The following is a 21,284-nucleotide window of genomic DNA, read 5'->3' on the forward strand; positions in this document are numbered from 1 at the left end:
ATGGGGCACGCAGTACGCCAGTTCAAGGCACTGTTTTGGAAGAATTGGCTCTGCCGTGTGAGGCAACCGGTGAGTTTTTGGAAATGATAAAATAAAATAAATATTTCAAACCTTATTTTGCTAGGAAGAGTGTATTCTGAGTTCTCTGTTGGAAATAGTGTATCTATCAGTCTGTCTTGATTTTCCCTTCTCACTGCACACTGTTAAAGGATCGGCTGACTGCTAAGTGGTTCTTGTTTTGCTTTTTGTCTCCTTGCTGTTGAAAATACAAATATATAACAGTAGTGTGATTTAATTCTAAGATGGCTGAAGTCAGTAATGCTTCACAGTTTGAAATTAAGATAGGAAATCTCATAAAAGTTTTTGAAGAGCCACAGATTATCTTTTAATTATCGTTAGGTACTACCAGTGCTGTAGCAGTAACGAGGATTAAAATCAATTTCCTTCACATTAGAAGTAATCACTGGTGATACCAATGATTGGTGTAACTCATATGTAATTAGTATCAAAATTTTAATTATTTTAAGATAGAAAGGAGAGAATTCTGTCAAGTGAAATAACATTTTTGCAGGAAAAAGATGTCACTACAGTTAATATTTTCTCATTGTTTCCCTTTGTCTGTGTCAATCTAGGGATTTGCAGTGAGGCATAATGGCTACTTCAGATTTAATTACTTCAATTAAATAAAGATACAGCTTTTTATTTCAGAAATATTTTACTTAATAAAGTTGTGATTTAGAGAGAGAATTTCATTTTCATATGATTCCAGGCAATATATTTTAAAAATATTGTTGATATATTTTTGGAACGGATGCTGTTATATTCTTCATCGCTCCCAAACACTTCTGAATGCTCCCAGTTCCTCATACTTCAACCTGTGTGTCTTAAATGGCTTAATACCTCCTGCTGTCCTCCATGCTGATCATCTTCTCATCCTGCTCTGCCTCATATACTTTTTGAAGGAAAAAATTGTAATTCTTTTAAGTTTTAAGCTTTCCTTAATGGTTTGTTTCCTGAATAGCGAACTTAGTGAGATGCAAAATTCCCCAAACCAGGAACTTGAATGACCCTAATCAAACTTAATTCTGTGTGTGTAGAGCCAGGAACTGCCCTGAGAAATTTTTGCAAACCTCCTTATACGTTCACTGTGTGAATACTGAGCCATGGATGTGCCTTATCTGCATGTACTCAAGAGTATTCGAGGTGGATCACTAAGGACGAAGTTTTAAACTATGTATTTTGGAAGCTCAGGAGATACATACTGCCAGCAGCAGGGGTTCAAGGCTAGGTTGGATAGGGCCCTGGGCAGCCTGAGATGGTGGGAATCAGCCTGAGCAGGTAGGTAGCAGCCCTGCTCATGGCAGGGAGCTGGAACTGAATAATCTTTAAGCTCCCTTCCAACCCAAACCATTCTACAATTCACAATTACACATAACTGCTACTGCTTACAAAATGATAAGTGAAAGCAAAGAAAGATGATGAAAGAAAAAACCTCTGCCCTATTTAAAGGATGTTATAAATACCTAAATGCACCAAAAGTTTCTAGTCAAACACACAGGAATCAAGGACTCTAGGAGCAAAGATAGGTCTTAATCAGCCTAAACAGCCTCACCTGTGACCTCCAGCCACTCTCCCAGCCCTATCTATTTAGCTCAGTCTGGCTCCATTGTGCCTGGTCATGGTTTTGTCTAGGTAGCATAGGATAGCGATTTATTCTGGTTACTCTCATTGAACTTGACATTAATCTGCAAGTTCAATTTCTGACTTCTTTCTGATCTGCTTCATCACTATGATCTGAACTTCTAGTTGAAGCTGGTTGTGGTTAGGCTTGTCCTGTTCACCTCATGGTACCCTGAGGGATGGCTTCTTGTCCAGCCAAGTTATTGCCCAAAAATGTAAAAGCACCTGGCCTGGTGTTCTTTGGCTTGCTCCTACTTGATTTTAAGTGGGTCTAGCTGGCCTTTTTCACAGGTCTGACTCTGCTTCTGGGTTTTATTCTTATGTTACTTTTCCTAGCTGTTTTTGTAATGCACCTAAGCTTAGAAATTGCTTTCTCAGTGGAATTTTGATCAACAACTAAGCTATATTTTGAAGTAAAAATACTCAATAATTTTCAGAGAAGCTAAAAGCCTCTTTTAGTATCTCTGATGGGAGATATTTAATGTGTCTTTTCTACTGCATTCTTGTTACCAAGGTTGGTCTTCACACTTCCCTTACTCTCTTATTGTTCCCACATTTACTGCCCTCATAGCAGTGATTTCTTTTTGAAATTTTGCCAAAGATCAGGTTTTGTCTTTTTTTTTTTTTTTTCCTTTTTCAGCTGAAAACTGAGGCACCTGTGGGATATTTGTTTGCTTCTTTTCATTCATGGAATCTTTCTGGCGAGAGCTGCATCCTCTCCCTGGAGGTGGAAGCAGATGCTTTTTGCTCATATGAAATGTGCTTGATTTCTATATGTCTCACACTGCACCAGCTTGGATGTGTTTCCATTGTGGCCCTGGGAATGGGAAGGTGGGAAAATGTGAGGTGGCCACAAGGCCTGCTAGCTAGGCTGCAGAGTACCTTACTGCTGGGGTAATGAAGGCAGGATTGATGACTGCAGGTGAAAGCAAGGATGCAGTGCATCAGTTGAGGAGCTTGAGGAGGATGAGGGAATGTGCCAGTCACAGTTCAGGACAGCAGGCAACGGGGGAGCATGAGGAACTTCATCAAGATGCAGTGCAACACTGGGTTCTCAAGAGGATCAGCTGTAGGAAAGCATAATTCTGTTGTGTCAGGCTTATTTTATATTGATCAGAGGGTATTACTAAGAACGTTATCAGCAGAAGAGCTGAAAACTGCATTTGTACGTATTTGGTAAAATTATAAGGATTTTGAAATAAACTGTAAATTGCTATTTTGTTGTTATTTTATTTTGCTGTAAGCATTTGTAGATGAGATTTTTTTGATCAAAAGGTATTCAGAGTTAAGTTATTTGCTACCAAATTCTTTTCTTTTCTTTTCTTTTTTTTTTTTTTTTTCTGTAGCACTGATATTGTTTTCATTTCCCTTTTCAGGTCTTGTTCCTCTCTGAAATACTCTGGCCATGCATGCTCTTCCTGATTTTGGCTGCAATTCGCTTCCAAGAGCCCCCGAAACACAAGGAAAACTGTATGTTTTGTTTCACTTGTGCTGTTTTTCTTCTGGTCTCTCTTTTAAGAAGCGTTCAGGAAATATTGAAGATAAACCAGGAGTGTAGTGAAGACAAGAGATAGAAACCTAGGGAATGATTAGGTCTTATCCAGCTGTGGCCCTGGCCCTGAGCAAGTCATTTTTAGATGGGGGGAAAAAATACAGAGTTTAAGGTACCATTTGTCAGACTAGTTTTAGATATTTACTCCTAAATTTGATATAATGGTTGCCAAAAAAAAGTTATGTTGAGGAAGGCAAAATGATCTTTCAATGATGCTTTTAATTTTAGCTATTTTAAATTGAGAGATTAAGTTAAATAGGAACCCTATAGCTATCCCTTATGTTGAAAAAAAAACAAAACAAAATAACAACAACAAAAAAACCTGTCACTTTGAGGTTCAAATTCTCAGAATATGAAGAAACTTCATTTTAGTCAATCTTGAATATAAATTCAGATATAATAACATTAGTTCCTTCATCTCATGAGAGCCTCGAAGAAAAAGAGGAAATAGTACTTAATGAGGAATTATATGTTCTGATCTAGCTCGCAAGTCATTTTGGACTGACTGGCTAGCAAGGTTTTGGTGTAGCAATTGCATTACTGCCATGAGAGTGAGAAAGCGCTCTCTACTGTTATCTTGACATAGTCTGATGTGGGATTCACCTGTGGTGAATTAGTTGTGCTAAGGTGGAACACTTGATACTAATACAACATCATCGTTCGCAGGTGACAGAGCAGCTTTCTAGGAGAAGGGTGCATAATGTTATCATACGAGCTTTATAACTGCAGCATTGCTGGTTTTAATTGTGTTGCTGCTTGATTTTTAGGTTATTTAGAAGCTCGGGATTTGCCAAGTCAGGGCCTTTATCCTTTCGTGCGGTCTCTTTTCTGTAATGTTGGCTCAAGATGCAGGAATACCAGTTACTCAACACAGAAATACAAGCGCCTACGGTAAGATATACAAGTCTACTCAGTGCTATAAGAGTCACAGTAGATCTTTTTACAGCAAATATTTTTGTCTTGTAGATAGGGAGAACAGGAATTTTGTAGCCACATGAAATTTTTTAGTATAATTATGAGTGCAGAAGTCATAAGGCTTTATTTTATGTCTCTTTCTAATTTTCATTGCCCTTCATGGACAAATTTTGTGCTATACTTGCACTTCACTGTTGTACATGAGAGCATACTTCTATGATTCGCAGGAAAGACTATTGTTCTGTAAGCAATATTGTTCTGGCCAACAAAAAATAAACCATACATGGATTTATACTTCGAGATCGTATATGGTGGGAAGTATACATGTAGAAAAGCAAAACAAAGACAGCTCTTAAGAAAGATCTACAAAGAGCCAAAAAGGAGTAGCAGAACCTCTGTAAATAAAAGAATGTGAAAAAGTAGACTGTAGGAAGGCCTACATGTTATTTTTTTCTTGATATTGTCATGATATTGTCCTGTGTTGGTCATAAATATCTTATTCTGTTTTGAATGGTCATATTTTAAGCCTATGGGTGTAAAACTATAGTAGTATTATACAGTGATGTGTGAAAGTAAAATAAAAAACCTTAACCATTTGCCCAGGAAAAAAAAACAAAATTGCAGGCACATTTCAGATTTAGACAAAGAGAAGGTAACAAACCTCGTTGCTGTGGTCTTGCAAAACTCTGTGTGAAGCTTGTTACTTGCAGTAGTGATATTAGTAGTAGAGTAGTGATGCTATGGCGTCAAAATAGCTCTTAGTCTTTAAAAAAAAAAAAAACAACCAACCCTAAATGGATAGTTTTTATTTACATCACCACTCCAGTTGCTATTTTAAGTGTGTCAAGCCCCTAGGCCCAATGAATTATATCAACTGCCTTGCATGATTATTTACACTACTTTGACTGAACTGCCCAAATTATATTTCAGCTCAAAAGAAAATCTGGAAGAAATTTCCTGGAGGCAGTCTTAGACCTACTTAAGAATGATGGAAATTAGTCAGTTTTTTTTTTTTTTTAAAGTTGAAAAATAAATTCTTCTATATATGTATATTTCTATCCTCAGAAGGCTACGCTGTCAGGAAAAGGGTAAAAGGTAACATAAGGTTCATCCTGAGGTCAATCTATTACAGTAGTTTCATCAGCATAAATTAAATCAGCCTAAATGTTGCTTTGCCTTATGTTGTCTGCCAGCAGCCTTAGGAATCCTGCTTGTCAGCTTGGTCAGCCAAATACAACTGAACTCTACAATGTCTCTGTGTTGAGAGAAGGGGTGACATAGGAATAGCAATATCAAATATCTTCCCTTTGAGGATTTATGTCAAACCATAGCTGGTTCTTTATAGCTCTTCTCAGAAATGCTTTTCATGAACAATGTTGTGTCTATTAAAGGTAAATCAAGGACTGTATAGTTTGCACGGACATGTGACACATTTCTCAATGCATACTGCATTGATGCTGACAGTTTAAAATATAGCTGTTTTTTGGAAAAAAAAAAAAAAAATTAAAAAAAATCCTGTGACTTCTATTGGAACCTCCATTATGAAAGCCATAAACACCCAAATAGCTGTTCAGGCTAGCAGACTCCATCAACAGACTTTTGGTGAGCAGATGAGTCAGGTGAAGGCTAGGATTAACTCAGTCTCTTTTCAGCAATATCTGCCCCTGCCTTTGTCATGGTTTTGGCTGGGATAGGGTTAATTTTCTTCATAGAGGGTCATATGATGCTGTGCTTTTTCTTTTTTTTCTTTTTTTTTTTTTTTAAACTTGTTAATAGTGGTGATAATGTTATTGTTCTTAGTTGTTGCAGAACAGTGCTTACACAGGGTCAAGGACTTTTCTGTTCCTCGTGCTGCCCTGCCAGTTTGGAGGCTGGATGGGCACAAGGAACTGGGGAGGAACACAGCCAGGACAGCTGACCCAAATTGGCCAAAAGTTTTGTTCCTTACTCCTTTCTTCAATCACTACAACAGGTTCTTGCTTGCAGCAATTGCAATTTGATGTGATTCCCTAGTCTATCAAACATGGCAATATCTCAGACCTTCGTAGCATTTGAGTATATGTAGGAGCTCCCAAAGCAACAGATGTTTTTCCCTTCTCTTTCCCATGTTTTCCACACTCCAGCCTATCTTACTGGAGCACAGAGTAAAACTGAGACCATGCAAATCATGTAAAAACCATCCAGCACAGTGTCCTTCGATAGTCTTACACTCCCATGCAAAAATAAGTATGCGTGTGCATGTAGACATAATATATTCCCGATGCTTTTAATTCCGTTGCAGATCTTGCAGGATGAGTTGCAAGGTCAAATCCCAACTCAGACTCCTGGGTCTATGTTTGTTAGACTTTTCAATGCCACAAAGAAAATAAGCTTAGATTTTCCTGTACTTGGAATACTTAAGATAATTAAAAAGTAAGACTCAAGAATGTTATTTCTAAGAAAGTTGATGAATTTATTTAAATTCACAGAATTACAGAATTGTAGGGGTTGGAAGGGACCTCTGGAGATACCAGTTCCAACCTCCTTGCATGTAGTGTTTAAACAGCTGTAGTCGGTAGCATAAACCTGATAATTTCCAAAACAAATATTGCTAAACTTTCAATAACTTGAAACTAAATCTAATAAGGCCCAGGGGTAGACTTGATTCTGATACTGGGATGATCTGTGAAAGTTTGAAGTTGGTGAAAGATTTCTTATAAAATCCTCTTGGCTGGCAGCTAAGTTGGGATCAAAATAAGCTGCTCTGAAACAATAAAGAACTTGTTGGTAGTTCTAAGCTTAAATTTTCTCATCAACCCGTAATCTAAAGTTGCAGAAAACTCTGAACAAATAAAGATCATGGAGGGAGTGCAAGAGAAAGGTGCTTTTTCATCTGCGTGCTATTTGGTGGCTGCAATTTAGCAGAACTTTTGAACGTATCTGATCTAGTTATGTGCATTCTTGTTTTTATTTTATGACTCTTAGTGTCTTATTGAAGTAATTGGGAAAAAAACAGTAATATGGATTCAACTAAGGATCATAGATGAAATAAAAATTATTCTAATTAAGTAGTTCTGACAGTGCTTAATGTTTATTCTTAACTACAGCCTGATGAAGAATCAAATTATTTTCAATTTTTAAAAGCATGTAAACACCCCCATGTATGTGTGAATGATCTCAAGTTATGTATCTCTTGGGACTTTGGTTCCTTACTAATTTCCTTCTTCTAGCAGAATCAGGAGCTCAGTGCTCTGGCTATGTATGTAGGCTATGTACATTCTCTTCATAGTAATTCAGTTTAAAAATAACCCAAACTTTGTGATTTGGTTCCTTGAATTTCAACACTGAATTTCACTTTCAATGTCCTTGTATACATCTTAAGTCAAACTTAGGATTTTGCCATGACTTCTTTCATGCATTTTCTTTTCCTCTCTAGCTGAAGTACCCTTAAGATTTCTGTGGCCTTATATGAGTTGAGATACCACCACTGCTGAAAGTTTGTATGACGTCAAAAAATGCTGACTGGAAAATTTTGCACCTAGAGAATTGACAATAATTGTGAAGGAACTGTTTGTCTAACCAGGATGTGTTCCTTTTGGGATGCTTGTTCATGAGACTTGCTGCAGTGAAGTTCTGCTCTGTGATGTTCATGGTGATGTTTGTAGGAATCAACTGGAAGAAATAAGACAGGAAAAACTGAATCAACTGTATTAGTTTGTGAATCTTTATCTTGTTAGATCTTTCTTTACCAATTGATAGCAATCGTGCTGAAAACTAACATTCATGTTCAAGTCTGACAAGAAAGGAATATGACTATTTATATATATATTCTACTATTTAGTAGTGCTTATGCACCAGTTAATTATTCTTCTAATGAAAATTTGCAATGTTTTTGCTACATGACTTCACACTTACATCATTTGAACTTTCTCTAACATAAATTAAACTGCCTGGCAACATGTTAAAAATAACTGTTCCATTGCTTATGGTGCCTTGGGATAGTCTAAGTAATGCTGGCCTGTAGAGGTGTGTAAAAGATTGTTGAACTTCTTATTTCGCAGTGGAAGAATTATTGTTCTAGAACTGTTGTGTTAATGAAAAGCCACTAGATGGTAGCATTGGAGGGGGTTTAGCTTAAATTAAAATCGAAGGAAAGCCGGTACTGACAATATCTTTTTAAGAATTTTTTTGATGTTTTTGTAAGCTATTGCATGTATCTGGAAAAAAAAAAAAAAATAATAATCTCATGTACAAGTGGTATAGGTTTTCTTACCAGACACCTTGTCAGATTGTAAGACAGCATAAGGAAAGATATTTAGCCAGTGACACAATTCTTGTCACTTTTCAATTAGAAAGGTACCTTGAGGAACGTGTCACTTGGAATCAGTGTGCAGGTGTTGGTGGTGTTGCTTTTATTGTTAACATGATGTAATTGTTATGACAGTTCTTTTGCCTAGTAAACTAAAAGGGAAGCACCAATTTTGTCAGGGCCTTATCCCCATTCTGTCTGGTGATGTCTCCCCTGTGCTGGACATTGGTTGCAGTGTGTTGGCTTACATGCAATTGGAACATGTGAACCTCAGGGTACAGGCTGTGAAAGAATCATCATCAACTGGAATCTTCATGCACCAGGGAACAAATTTGAATGCATTTGGAAATGTTAAAGAGTTAATTGTATGTGTCCATCTGCTGTCAGATTTGTATTACTTGAGTAGGTGAGCTGCTTCAGCTCAGCAAATTTACAGTGCTCTCTTTCCTGAGGTTTTGACTCAGCTGTGCAACTTGCACACTAATGAATTGAACAAAATAAAAAACAGCTAAGTGTATAATAGCTCTAAAAACAAAACAAACAATTAGAATGCTGCTATAAGGCAACATTTTTCTCAATGACTAGCTTCCAGGTTGTAATTACCTATCTTGTCCTCTTGTTTTTCTATGGAAAAGTACTTCAGGTATTGAAAGTGGTTCAGAAAGTTTCACAGGACCTGACTTAGCCTTTATGAAAGAGATACAAGAACTTGTAAAGGGATTTACTGAGACCACAGAGAAAACCATGGCTTTAGAAAAACTGTGGGAAGAAAGCTCAAAGTTCTCAGGTAAGCTGTGATCTTTCTAATAATGAATTGCTTTGTTTATAAGGTAGTAATATCCATCAGACAAAGGAATACTTCTATTTTAAATAAAATTAGCAAAGTCAAATTTAGCTAATACAAAAATAAAAGCCACTTTAGTGATTATTATTACTGTGGCTATTCTAAAATCTCAGCTTACTGAAACTGTACTCTTGTTTTACTACTTGATTGTTAAGAAAATATTTTGTGGTGAAGATTTAAAGATAATCATTATTAACTGGAGTATATGGTTACTCAGTCTGGCATGCATTCAAGAGTAACTATCAGGGTTTAGCAAGAAAGATCTGTTGGTTTGAATAACAGCCTAGTCTGTCTTCCCAGTTATATCTGTTTTAGTAGAGAGCAGAAGGATAGGAAACTCATTCCCTCACACCTTGTGATCCTTAGGTGAACAAATCAGTTTTGAACTAAAAGAGTGAAATTGGAAATACCATGTTCTGACTTTCCCCACTCTGCTCCCACTCATACTGCTCAGTCTTGCTGTGTAGCAGGTGGCTGAGATTTTGAGCAGAAAGATTAAGGTGAAGCAGTTGATTTCATACTTGGCTCTGTGGGGGCTAATACACTCATTTAGTAGTTCATGTGATGATTTTGTCTTACTGAAAAGTGAATGGTAATGCATTTCTTTTGTTTCTGTAATAATTGTAAAAATACTGGAAAGCATAGAAAATTGGTGGCTTGCTAACTTTCTACAGTATTACTTGTTTCACACCTGTTTTCTCCTTTAGAAGTAAGCTTTGTTTACTATTTGCTATTACTTATAAAATGGATCTTCCGAAGTTAATAATGCCTCTTTGTAAAGGAAAAATATCTGATTTTACAGGGCTTCATAACGGCACCACTTTTCTTACTGTAAGTACTTTTACATTTTATTCCTAAATAGTTCTGTTTTTCTAAGCGTCTTTATTGTAACTGTTAAATTTCTATCCTGTCAGATTTTAGTAAACTGCCTTTAAAAAAAATTGTTATATTGCTGCAGGAAATAATATCTTGGATGCTTCAGTGGTTTCTTGTGCACTGATTTAAACAACTCTAGGTTGTTAGTAACCAAAATCCACAACTTTTGCAGGGTAGATATTTATTTGGAGCAATTTAAAACTCTGTCTGCCAAACTTTGAGTAGTTCTATAAAATCAATCATATTACAAAACATCTCAGAAGCAACTCTTAAAGTGTGCTCATTATTTAAAAACAAAACAAAAACCCCTAACACCTTAGAAAAGGAATATAGTGAGATTGAGAAAATTGGTCTCTTGGAGATTACTTTGAATTCAGATTTATGATGTAATAGATACGACATGAAGACTAAAGTGGGAATAAAGGAAGGCAGGATTGTAAGATGTAGCATAATTCCTTCTGGAACTCATTTGTATGTGAAGTGAATTTGGGCTCTGTACAGTCTTTCCACTTTTGCAATCTCAACAGAACAAGGAAGACTTAGCAGGCATGGATTTCGATTGCTGTCAATTTTGTACTTTTCACAGAACACTGGTTTCACTTCAAAATATTGTAAAATTATTTTTCTCCATAGTTAATTTATTACAGCTTGCAACTTCATGAGACCTACATTTCTTATTCATAACTAGAAATTAAATAGCATTTTCATAGTAATATTTATCAATTGCTCAAAAGCTACTTGATTGGATGTAACTTTAATCATATCATAGAATAATAGAATGTTTTGACTTGGAATGGATCTTAAAGATCACTTTGTTCCAGTTCCCCTGCTGTGGGCAGGGCTCCCTCCACCAGCTTAGGCTGCGCAGGGACAGGAACAATTTGGCCTTGAACACCTCCAGGGATGGGGCACCACAGCTTCTCTGGGCAGTTGTGCCAGTGCCTCATCACCTTCTGAGTAAAAAATTGCTTCCTAAAACCTAATCCAAATCTCCCCTCTCTTAGTTTAAAGCCATTTTCCTTGTCCTATCACTATCAGACCATGTAAAAAGTTGGTCCCACTCTTGCCTGTAAGTTCCCTTTGAATACTGGAAGGTTATAATGAACTCTTCCTGGAGTATTCTCTTCTCAAAGCTGAATATGCCCACTTTCCTCAACCTTTCTTCATAGGAAAGGTGTTCCAGCCCTCTGATCCTCGTGGCCTTTGTCTGGACTCTCTCCAACAGCTCCACATCCTTTATGTGCTGGGGGCCCCAGGCTTTGGGCACAGTACTCCAGAGGAGACCTCATAAGGATAGACTAGAGGGGGATAATCTGAAAGAAGTGTATCATTGTTAATGTCTTGCATATGCAAGCATCTTTTAGTAGAATGTCTCTCACTTTACTATTATCCAAAAGAGTTCAACTGAAACATTAAACTAGATAAATAGGGGCTGGATAATGAACAACTGTGATAAATCCATCTGATGGTTTAGTCCTACAAAAGATGTGCTTTGTGTTCTTTTACCCCAGTATGTTAATCTTTCAAAAGCCATTTTCACCAACCAGTATTTGACACCTATCCCAGCTCCGTGGGAGGAGCTGTGAGGTGAGGAATGGCATGTCCCTGGCAGGATGCTGCCCTTTATCCTTAGGCTTAAAGTTCATTGCCAGGGTAAAGCGATCTTTGTGTATGAGATATCATAGGCAACCCTTCTCTTTAGGGGAGTATAATGTGTCTCCTTGCACATCTGAGCAGAAAGATTACTCAGATTTTCTCCCAATTCCATTTACCACAAGAGCAGACAAAGTCATGTGCAAGATAACTACTCAAAAGTTCAAAGTATCACCAAAATGACATTGTGAATTAATGAAGTTAGAGGGTACACTTCATACTTGAAAAAAAATTTGAAATAGTTTTAAGTTCAACAGGGTTGGGAAAATAGCAGATGCCTGCTGGTTTTCTCTGCTAATGCAAGTGTCGTGTAAATGTGTTTTCCTCACGTGAAGATGGATTTGAATGAAGTAGAAGAAATCATTTCTAAAATAGAAAACCTGTACAAACAGCCATCTTTCTGGAACCTTTTGCATTCTCTCCCTCGCCTTGAATCAAAGAACTTATATACAGAGGATGGATTAGCTGCCATAGAACAGTTTCTGGAAGTTGTTAAAAAGTAAGTACTTATAAATACTCTCTTAATATTTTTACCTGAAATTACTGTTCTTTTCACAGGCTACTTAATCCGTATTCTTAAAGTGCAAGGAAGGTGAAGTTTTCTCTTGATCGTGTGTTGCTTTTGTAGAGACACTGTGGGTGCTTTCACCCATTCTGAGTACTTCATAACTGTTTTTTAAATCTGTCCAGCTCAGTGGTAATTCTCTAGGAAAAAAGTAGGTTTATGTTAGAAATGGATTTAAACTTTGTCATGTGCTTTGTGATTCTCCAAAATATAATTTACATATGAATGCAAGAAAACAACAATTTGGATTGAAATCAGCTTAATACATATTTAACATTTGGAACAATATCAGAAAAATGACTCCATTGCATTTCTCAAGACTATTGTTTGTATTGCAAGAAAAGAAGCGGTAAGAAAAAACCCAAAGGACTGTATTCTGGATGTGATAGTTTCTACCTGAGGTAACGGGCAGTTGGATTCAGAGAGAGACCTATGCTATCAAAAGAGTGGAATACAAAAAGGAGCTACAGGAATTTTCATTGAAATAAGGAAACCTTGAAGTCAGAAATATGTTTGCCAGAGTAGGTAATTGTAATAGGTGATAAGAAATTGTCACTGAATTCAGTGAACAGACTTGTAAGGCTTTGGGAGGCCACCAAACCTGTCTGCCTGTGCAAGATTGGGCACAAACTTCACCAGCCTTATTCCTTGGGCAGCAGAGGCCTAAGGACTTTGAATGCCAACTGTTGCTCCTTATCCTCTAACATCTCACTGTCTTTTTATCATTAAAAAAGGCTTGAAGGATATAATAGCATAAGGTATTTTTGAAACTGGGGAGTAAAGGAGAAAGAACTGGCTGGATGTCTGGGCTCAGACAGTGGTGATAAATTGGAATTGCATCTTGCTGGCAACTGGTCATGTGTGGTGTTACCCAGGGGTCAGTACTGGGGCCTGCTCTGTTCGTTGTCTATATTGATGACTGGGATAAGGTCACTGAGTGCACCTTCAGTAAGTTGGCAGATGACACCAAATTGGTAGGAAGTGTCAAGCTGCCTGGAGGTAAGAAGACCCTTCAAAGGAATCTGGACAAGCTGTATAGCTGGGCTCAGGTCAATACCCCCAAAGCAGAAGACTTTTTCTGAAAGGTTTTGAACTCCTTCAGAGTCTGAGTGTTCCTAAGACAGAAACTTGACTGTAAGTTTGTGGTTATCATTTTCATCTTCTTCAGCAGCAATGGCCAAAGATGACAGTAACCACTGTCTGCTGTGCTGGGTCAAGCCACTAACCTGATAGTATAATCTCAGCAGTGCTTTCTTCTACCCTGGACTCATAGGAAGGTCAGAGCTAGAGACAGGGAGAAGGGTATGAGCAGATGTGTGGGTACTTGCTGCCAGCTGGGTCAGTCCGCAAGGGATTAATGGCAGGAGACTTGGCTTATGTTTTTTTATTTTCATTTATTATTTTATGGCTTTTTTTTACAGTGTTGGTGCCCTTGAATGACAGAATTTTCCATAAATAATAACATTTAGAAATGAAACCACAGAAAACAATGCTTGCCTTGTGACTATCCTCGTATTTCTAATTTACATTTCTAGACAGAGGTCCTGATTCAGGCAGAATTTAGTTAGCAGAGAGGATTCTAAATTTACAACTTCTCCTGTTTCTTTGCCCTATACCATCTTTCTTATGCTCTCAGGGGTACTTAGCAGACAGTAGCCCATTAGACAAAAAGAGACTATTAAAAGCCAACCTGAGAGCTTACAGAAAAAAAAAAAAGAAAAAATATATATTTGTTCTTGTCTTGTGTTTTCTGTGAGGGGACAGTAAACTATCTGGTTGAGACGTGTTCTGGTCCAACACTTTTCACACTTATTCAGGTAACTTGGTGTTACTGTTTATTCTCGCTTCTTTAAGAAGCATTTCTGCAGCTGCTGATCCAGTCTAAAAAAGCTGGATTTTTATTTGCTAAGTAACAGAGGAACACATTATAGGAAATAACTAAAAAGTTTAACATAAACTTCAAGAAGTAAATTACAGCTACATTATATATAAAAATTAACAGCAGTGGGACTGAAACTAGTAGTTATAAGAAATTCAACAGAAACATTTTTATTAACGTATTCTGTAATTTGCTCTAATTTGCTGTGAGAATATTGTGCTGTTGCTTTAAATGTTTTTTTTTCTCTGCAGATTGAGTGGAAATAAAAGCATTCTATATCCATCCTGATGTGTTGCTGCAGGGAAGACTGGGAGAATGCCCATGATGTTTTAGCAATCTTTTTTGGTTCTCATTTTTAACTCATATTTCCTTCTTTTTTGTCTCTCGTTCCTGAGAACATTGATATACCTCTTTCATTTTCTTAATGGGAAGTGGGTGAAACTCTAACTGTAAAATCTCACCTTGTGTTATTTTGATTTTAAAAACATAATTTAACAGAAGTTCACTTTTTTCAGCAATAGCTATATATTTTAATTTTCAGCTGTTTGAGCTTCATCAAACCCCTTCAGTTTTGTGTGCATGGAGAGCTTGATTTTTTTGTTTAATTTACCTTTCAGTACCTTAGTATCATTGAAAGATTTAGCTGTGGTGCCACTGGGACAGACTTTCCACGAAGTGGTGAAAATCACTCTAAATTTGACTGCTGCATCAGTACAGGAGAGAAGCTTGGAGGGTAAGGAATTTGCTTCAGATTTTTTTTTCTCTTTTTGAAACTAGCTCATAAGCATATTGGGAATATATAATACTGCTGAGACAGTTGCTGCTAAGCTCCTAACATGAAAAGTCTAAGTATTTAACTATGTTGCTCTAGTGCTAACTCATTTCTGTATCTGTTGTCTAGACCCTATTAACTGCATTTCATCAAACCATGGCAACTTTTATGACCTAATGTACCATGCTTATAATGATCATTCAGTGGTGACTTTTGGAGAAAAGCTAAATCGTTACAAAGAGCAACCTCTTCCATTACATAGAAGGATAGTCTCTTGCTTTGGACATGCATGTTAAATGCTATGTCTGTTTGACTTTTTTCTTCATGTTTTGGTATCATAAATTCTGATCTTAGCTGAGAGGCTCAATTTTCCTCATCTATTGCCTGATTACAGGAATTAAGTTGAACTGGAAAAGGTAGGCTGGGCCCAGGACAACTCTTCCAGACAATATTAGGAACAAGTTTCATTGGTAAACTGTCTGGAGAAACACAACTAGATACCAGTTTGCAACTGTCTGCTCTGCGTAGAAATCCAGGCCAATAATTGCACGTGGTTTAAATCCCTCTCCCACTGTCAGAAACAAGACTGAAGCGGTAGAAAGGTGTTTGCTCGAGCCCTTGTGCAGAGGGTGGGCTTTAATTCTCTGGGTCTGAGCACAGGTCATTGCTATTGTTTGTTCTTAAAGCAGAGTTTGTATGCCCGGCAAGTATTTTTGACTTGCTCCTTTCATTTCAGCTATGGCAATTGTGTGAGCTGATTGATACATATCTTGTAGCGAGTTCTTTGAGAAGCAAACCCAAAGCCTGATGTTCTCCTAGTGCCCTCTCTATCAGAAGTACTTCATTTTAAGCTCATAAGCACACATTTGCACAGTTACATGTATCTGAGCACCTAGTTCAGGATGGCAAACTGCTGTATCTGCTGTCAGTCACTGTGCATCTTCATGATGCTATCAAGAGCTGGTGGATGTCATCAGATTAGCTGACCTTGCCATGCTTCTAATACAATTTGGGACTTTAATTATTGAAATTGGTGATAAATTGCTTGTGTTTTTTTTTTTTTTTTTTTTTTTTTTTTTTCCCCAGAAGCTGGAAACGTCACCTGTGGACCTCATGAAGCTTGATTTATCAAAAAACAGCATGAACAAAAAGTATGAATTATGTTAACAGAAGTTTATCTTCTTACCTTCAGGTTTTCAGTATAATCTTTCTCTAGAGGATATCTTGTGGAATCCACGTGCTGTCAGAGAGGAACTTGAATCCAGATTTGGTTTTGATGATCTTCGTGTTAAGAAACTTCTAAGTTATACAACACAATTAACAAAAGTAAATAACTTGAAAAATTAAATGTTTTTCTTTCCTCTGTTTTTATTTCCTGGTGGCAATTCCTGAAGGCATTTTTCATGCCTTACAGAAACTATAATAGTGTATTTGAAAAACAGGCAGAAGCATAACTTCTACCAGAAGGTAAAGAACTTGGTTGAATGCTACCAGCCAAGCTTTAAATTTGAATCCATTTTTTTTTAAGCTTTATTCAACAAGTATTTGCAACATTATACGTGGTTAGCTAACAGCATGACTAATCACTTGAAGCCATCTATGACTAAGGGATTGCTTTTCATATAAAGAATCAAATGATTGAATCAAAAGACTTTAATAATGATGTTAAATTTTGAATTGTCCCTCTGAATTGTGTTGCCTTATGAAAGTTGTAGTGATGACTTTATTTCTGATACAATCAAGGTAACAATCACTTTTATTGACAAATCACTTGTTCTGAAATAAATCTTTAGGTTGTGAGAAATGAAACTGTATAAGGAACAATTGAAGTTTTTACTGAAATTACAGAGGAAGTAGGTGATACTGTGAAGATGTGAAGAAGCTATGAGACTAAAAACCCTATCTTAATTCCCTTCAAAATAAATATCTTTTGCATCAGCTAGAATTTTTATACACAAATGTTCAGATGGATCTAGTCATACATATTAATGAATTTATGCTTTTCTGGAGTTACCACTGAGTATGATGATGTCCTGAGCTTATTATCCAATCCTGCAGAGAATCTTTTGACTCTTACTCCATTAACTTCTAAAATAAATCCTAGATTTGAAGTTGCCTGGATTAATTTGACAGCCAGCATTTTTCATCTTTGTTAAGCAAAGAATGCCTGTCTCTTCTGTGTCTATATCATGGCTGTTGATGTACCTTTTCTTCTCAGCTGTGTGGTCTTGATATGAATAAACTTGACTGATGAGGTGTCTCAGTGGTGTGTCAAATTTTGAAGGAAAAACTTCATCTCAGAGAGGGCTTTTCTGTTTCTCCCAGATCAACATGATCTCCTGTGTTGTTCTTGTTTGATCTGCAGAACACTTGAAACATCTGTTAAATTTTTACAAAAGTCCAGTTTTGAATAGAGCATGCTGGTGATTGTCAGAAATCTCTTTGCTCTTTACCAGGTGTGGTCTGAAGTTGTATTTGCTAGCAGCTTATTATAAAAACAGGTGATTTACATGAATGGGTGAGTTAGATTAATGAATAAACAAAAATAAGCAAAGCTCCCTTTGAATGGCTTTTTAATGACATCATTCATGGCCAACGTGGTCAACTCAACCAAATATTTGACAGCAGCCTGCTATCCATGGTAGGCTGTGTAATCCCAGGTTACTCACTTATTTTAATGATTTATAGATTAAGCCAATATCTTCATACTGTGTGCTTGTGTTAGGGCACTGAAGATCCTCAAAATGTATGAAGAAGGTACTGAAGGTACCTGGACAATGTCTGATCCAAGCACTACAGTTCTGTATCTAATGTCCAAGGTGGTTTGTTGTCAACACAGCTGCAAAACTTTCAGTACATCTTCTAGTCATAGTTGGAAGAGTTCGGATGGCAAGTACATCAGAAAGACACTATTAGGGAGATTTAAGATGTACTAAATTATTTTAGAAAGTATTCATAAAATTTATATGATTAGAAAAATAAATCTTTCAACACTGAATTTAGAAGTTAGGCTATCACGAGAAAGGTCAGTCCCTTTGGTCACATTGCTGAAATCTGCCAACTTCAATTTAAAAATTGTCTGCTGTATATAATCACTGAGATGGTGTCAGTGTACTGAATGTTTTACACATTAGTAATTTTTATATTTGTGAAGTTGCTCCTATATAATTATTCCAGTGCAAAATTATAGTGTAGGTATGCTATGTAATTGTCAAGTTATTTCACGGACAACTCGAGAGTTGAAGTTGCAACACTGGTGTAGGTACAGGATGAAAATTCCTTGTACACAAGTCTTGTTATTCTGCTTGGTGCACGGGAACCGTAATGAGGCTGTGGTTATTTTGCACAGGGCTCTGCATTTGGGGTACCCAGGAACACTAAGCTGAATTAAATGAGCTTTGATGTTCCTTTTCATTAGAAAAGTAAATTGATAGCAAAGGTAACACTCGGTAGCTCTCTGACATACTCATCCTTTTCTTGTGTCCCTGCCAGATTCCCACAGAAGAAACAGTGGAGCAGTTTGTGTGCTCTGCTCTGTCCAGTGTACCAGGATATGAAGCAAACAAAGAGAATAATGAAGAAAGCTGTATTTCCACATGGCAAGAGGCCAAACTGTATCTCATCCATGCTGTCAGCAAGCTCAGACTCTATGCACAGGTAGACTTCAGGAATTTAATCTATTAATTTTTGCATGTAGGCTGTCAACAGTGATTCTATTAAAGGATCTGAGTTAGTTATTAAATATTGTTGCTATGAACTCTTTTTTCATTTTACTAATTACAGAAAGTAATAATTCTTATAAATAACTGTTACAGTAGAAGTATAATCTGTTACTATGTGTTAATTTAATCCGATTTTCTCATTAGCTCAAATGCAGGATGGAGATTGAATAGGGAGTATAGTGAAACATATGCTGCTGTGGAGTTCTGACAGAAGGAAAACCAATTTACTGTCTCACCTGAGCCTGTATTTGGGCAAAACTGAAAGTAGAATATAGTATTAATTTTTAATTTACCTCCACTATCTCAGGCAATAGTGACTCTAGTGTGTTGAGGTGCAAATAAGAGTAAATCTCCAGGATAGCATCTTCAAATTCTGCTCTGGTAAAACAGCAGGGCATGTGGTCTCTATGGTGACAGATGCTCCTTAAGGAAAACACTACTGTTCTTTCATTTTAAAATATTTTTTAAAATGTTATCTGTATATTAAGCTGCTCTCTTGCAATTTTTGCAATATTATCAACAGGAAGCTTGTAGAGCTGGAATTTCTTTAAAAATGTAGCCTTCATTTTCTCCCTTGATAAAAGTTGTACTGGTCTGTGATGACTCAAAATCATCACTTAACGTGGTTGCCAAGACTAATGACTATTTTAGCCATCTGGTAATAATTTCAGACATGGTTTATAGCTGTTTGCAAGGTCATGTTGCTATCATAAGGAAGTACTGTCAGCTGTTGGCCTCTAGGAATTCCCTTGCTGAGCTGGTTGTATCTTACAGCAAAATTCTGTTATAACCATTGGGCAGTTAGGAAGGATAATGATGCAGAATATGAGGGCAGCCTAAGGGCTTTGCTAGGCCTTGATGGGCTGCCTTCTAGCTACACAATGGGAGCATGGAAGTTTCTTTTCCATTTGTTTGTGTAGTGGGACACTCAAAATGATGGGGCTTCCCCCTTTATTGAAGAAACAAAGGCACACAACAAAAACCCAACAAAAAGCATGCAAAGTCTGTGTATTGTCTAAATAAGTAAGCTTTGATTTTCTAACTGTGTGTGTTCTGGTTTGCCTTCAATCTGTTAGGTATTCGAGCAGTGGTTCAGTAGCAGCCACTCTCAGAATCTTCTTTCAGAACTTGAAAGAATCATGTCTGATTTAATGTCGCAGCTGCAAGAAGAAAAAGAGGCCAGGAAAATTATCTCAGAAATAAGTACCCTGATCCAGCAATGGGATAAGAAATCACAAGCTTATTTTTCAGAAGAATATACTGCACCTCATTATCTGTGAGTTATAGTTACCTTTCTGTAATTTGTGTTACAAAGTTCAGATTAAATTTAATATTTATTTTCACATCACATTTAATCTCTTTCTGACTTCTGACTTCATGATTTTATTTCTCATTCTGTAATTCAAAACCTCATATGCAGTCAGATAATTGCTTTAATGCATATGTGTCTTGAAAAAGAAATTTGATCTGTTATTCAGAGTATTCCTACTTTAAATGTTTAGTAGAAGACCTGAGTACATTATCCAAACTCATAGAAACAAGCAGCATGATGAATTAGAGTCTGAATGCTTTACTTTGTTTTACAGTGTCTAATTCCCACAAATAATTGCTGTGACTCAGATATGTTTCTCATGCAAGTCTGCCATAGATGGATCTGCTCACACGTAACAAGTCCGGTGCATCAGAATTGTATTGGATTTTTGTTGTAGGGATTGTACTTGTGTTAGTTTTCAAAGGAGATCTTGAACAGAAGCCTACTATGGAGAACAGAATTATAATGTAATACTACATGTTTGAGGATAAATATGAAAGATATAAAGAGCTTCTGTACAGTACACCCACAAGTAGGAGGCAATCACACAACTTTTGATTCTGTGGATTTATTGCTGGTTTAATTCTCTTATAAATTGGCCATAGTCCTTTTTCCATTTTCAAAAATATCTAAGCAGAAAAGTAGAGCAGCATCTTTCCTAAGCATGTAAATAAATGTGAGATTTAAGCACAGGATTTTATAACCAGTCTCTAATGGAATAGCGGCCAGTGCCTCTTTTTCTTTAATTTCAGTAAGTGACTTGATGGAAAATGAACTCTTTTTGTGGAAAACTTTTCCATGTTTTGCTGTGAAAAGAAGGAAAGGAGATGATTGCGTGTAAATCTTTTCTTGCATTAAAATTTTCATCCTTTAGGGAAATTAGTCTGAGAAAAGTAGACTTGTTCATTAAAACTAGCTGCACTCCTCACTTGGGAGAATGATCAGTGGCTGCTGCAAGTCAGTAGGGTTCTTTGGTATTTTGCTCCTTTCTTAGTATGCCAAGGCTTTTATAAAATCCATATTCTAGTGTTCAGAGAGAATTGCAGTCAAATTGTTCAATAGTCAGCAAATGTCTTGGAATTTAGTTTGTTTTTATACATGGAAACTGCTATACTGCTGCTTTATAAGAAGATACAGACGATAGAGGGTCTACACAGTAATAAATAACAATTTTCCAGCAACTTTTACCTTTTTACTTATGGCACACCATAGTTTTGTACTCCACT

At 36.8% G+C, this 21,284-nt stretch overlaps 1 protein-coding gene across 1 annotated transcript in view; it reads left to right on the top strand.

Annotated features, from left to right (window-relative positions):
- Positions 1–21,284, top strand: part of ABCA13 (ATP binding cassette subfamily A member 13) — a 196,859-nt gene continuing 175,575 nt past the window's right edge. The window contains exons 1-10 of the mRNA XM_085219910.1: positions 1–69; positions 3,057–3,150; positions 4,000–4,123; positions 9,071–9,222; positions 10,082–10,110; positions 12,144–12,307; positions 14,870–14,985; positions 16,217–16,350; positions 18,517–18,681; positions 19,823–20,022. Of these exons, the coding sequence (XP_085076036.1) occupies positions 1–69; positions 3,057–3,150; positions 4,000–4,123; positions 9,071–9,222; positions 10,082–10,110; positions 12,144–12,307; positions 14,870–14,985; positions 16,217–16,350; positions 18,517–18,681; positions 19,823–20,022 (1,247 nt within the window). The remainder of the gene's footprint in view (positions 70–3,056; positions 3,151–3,999; positions 4,124–9,070; positions 9,223–10,081; positions 10,111–12,143; positions 12,308–14,869; positions 14,986–16,216; positions 16,351–18,516; positions 18,682–19,822; positions 20,023–21,284) is intronic.

This window comes from Meleagris gallopavo, chromosome 3 (genome assembly GCF_905368555.1).
Source record: "Meleagris gallopavo chromosome 3, MGAL_WU_HG_1.1, whole genome shotgun sequence".
Taxonomy (NCBI): domain Eukaryota; kingdom Metazoa; phylum Chordata; class Aves; order Galliformes; family Phasianidae; genus Meleagris; species Meleagris gallopavo.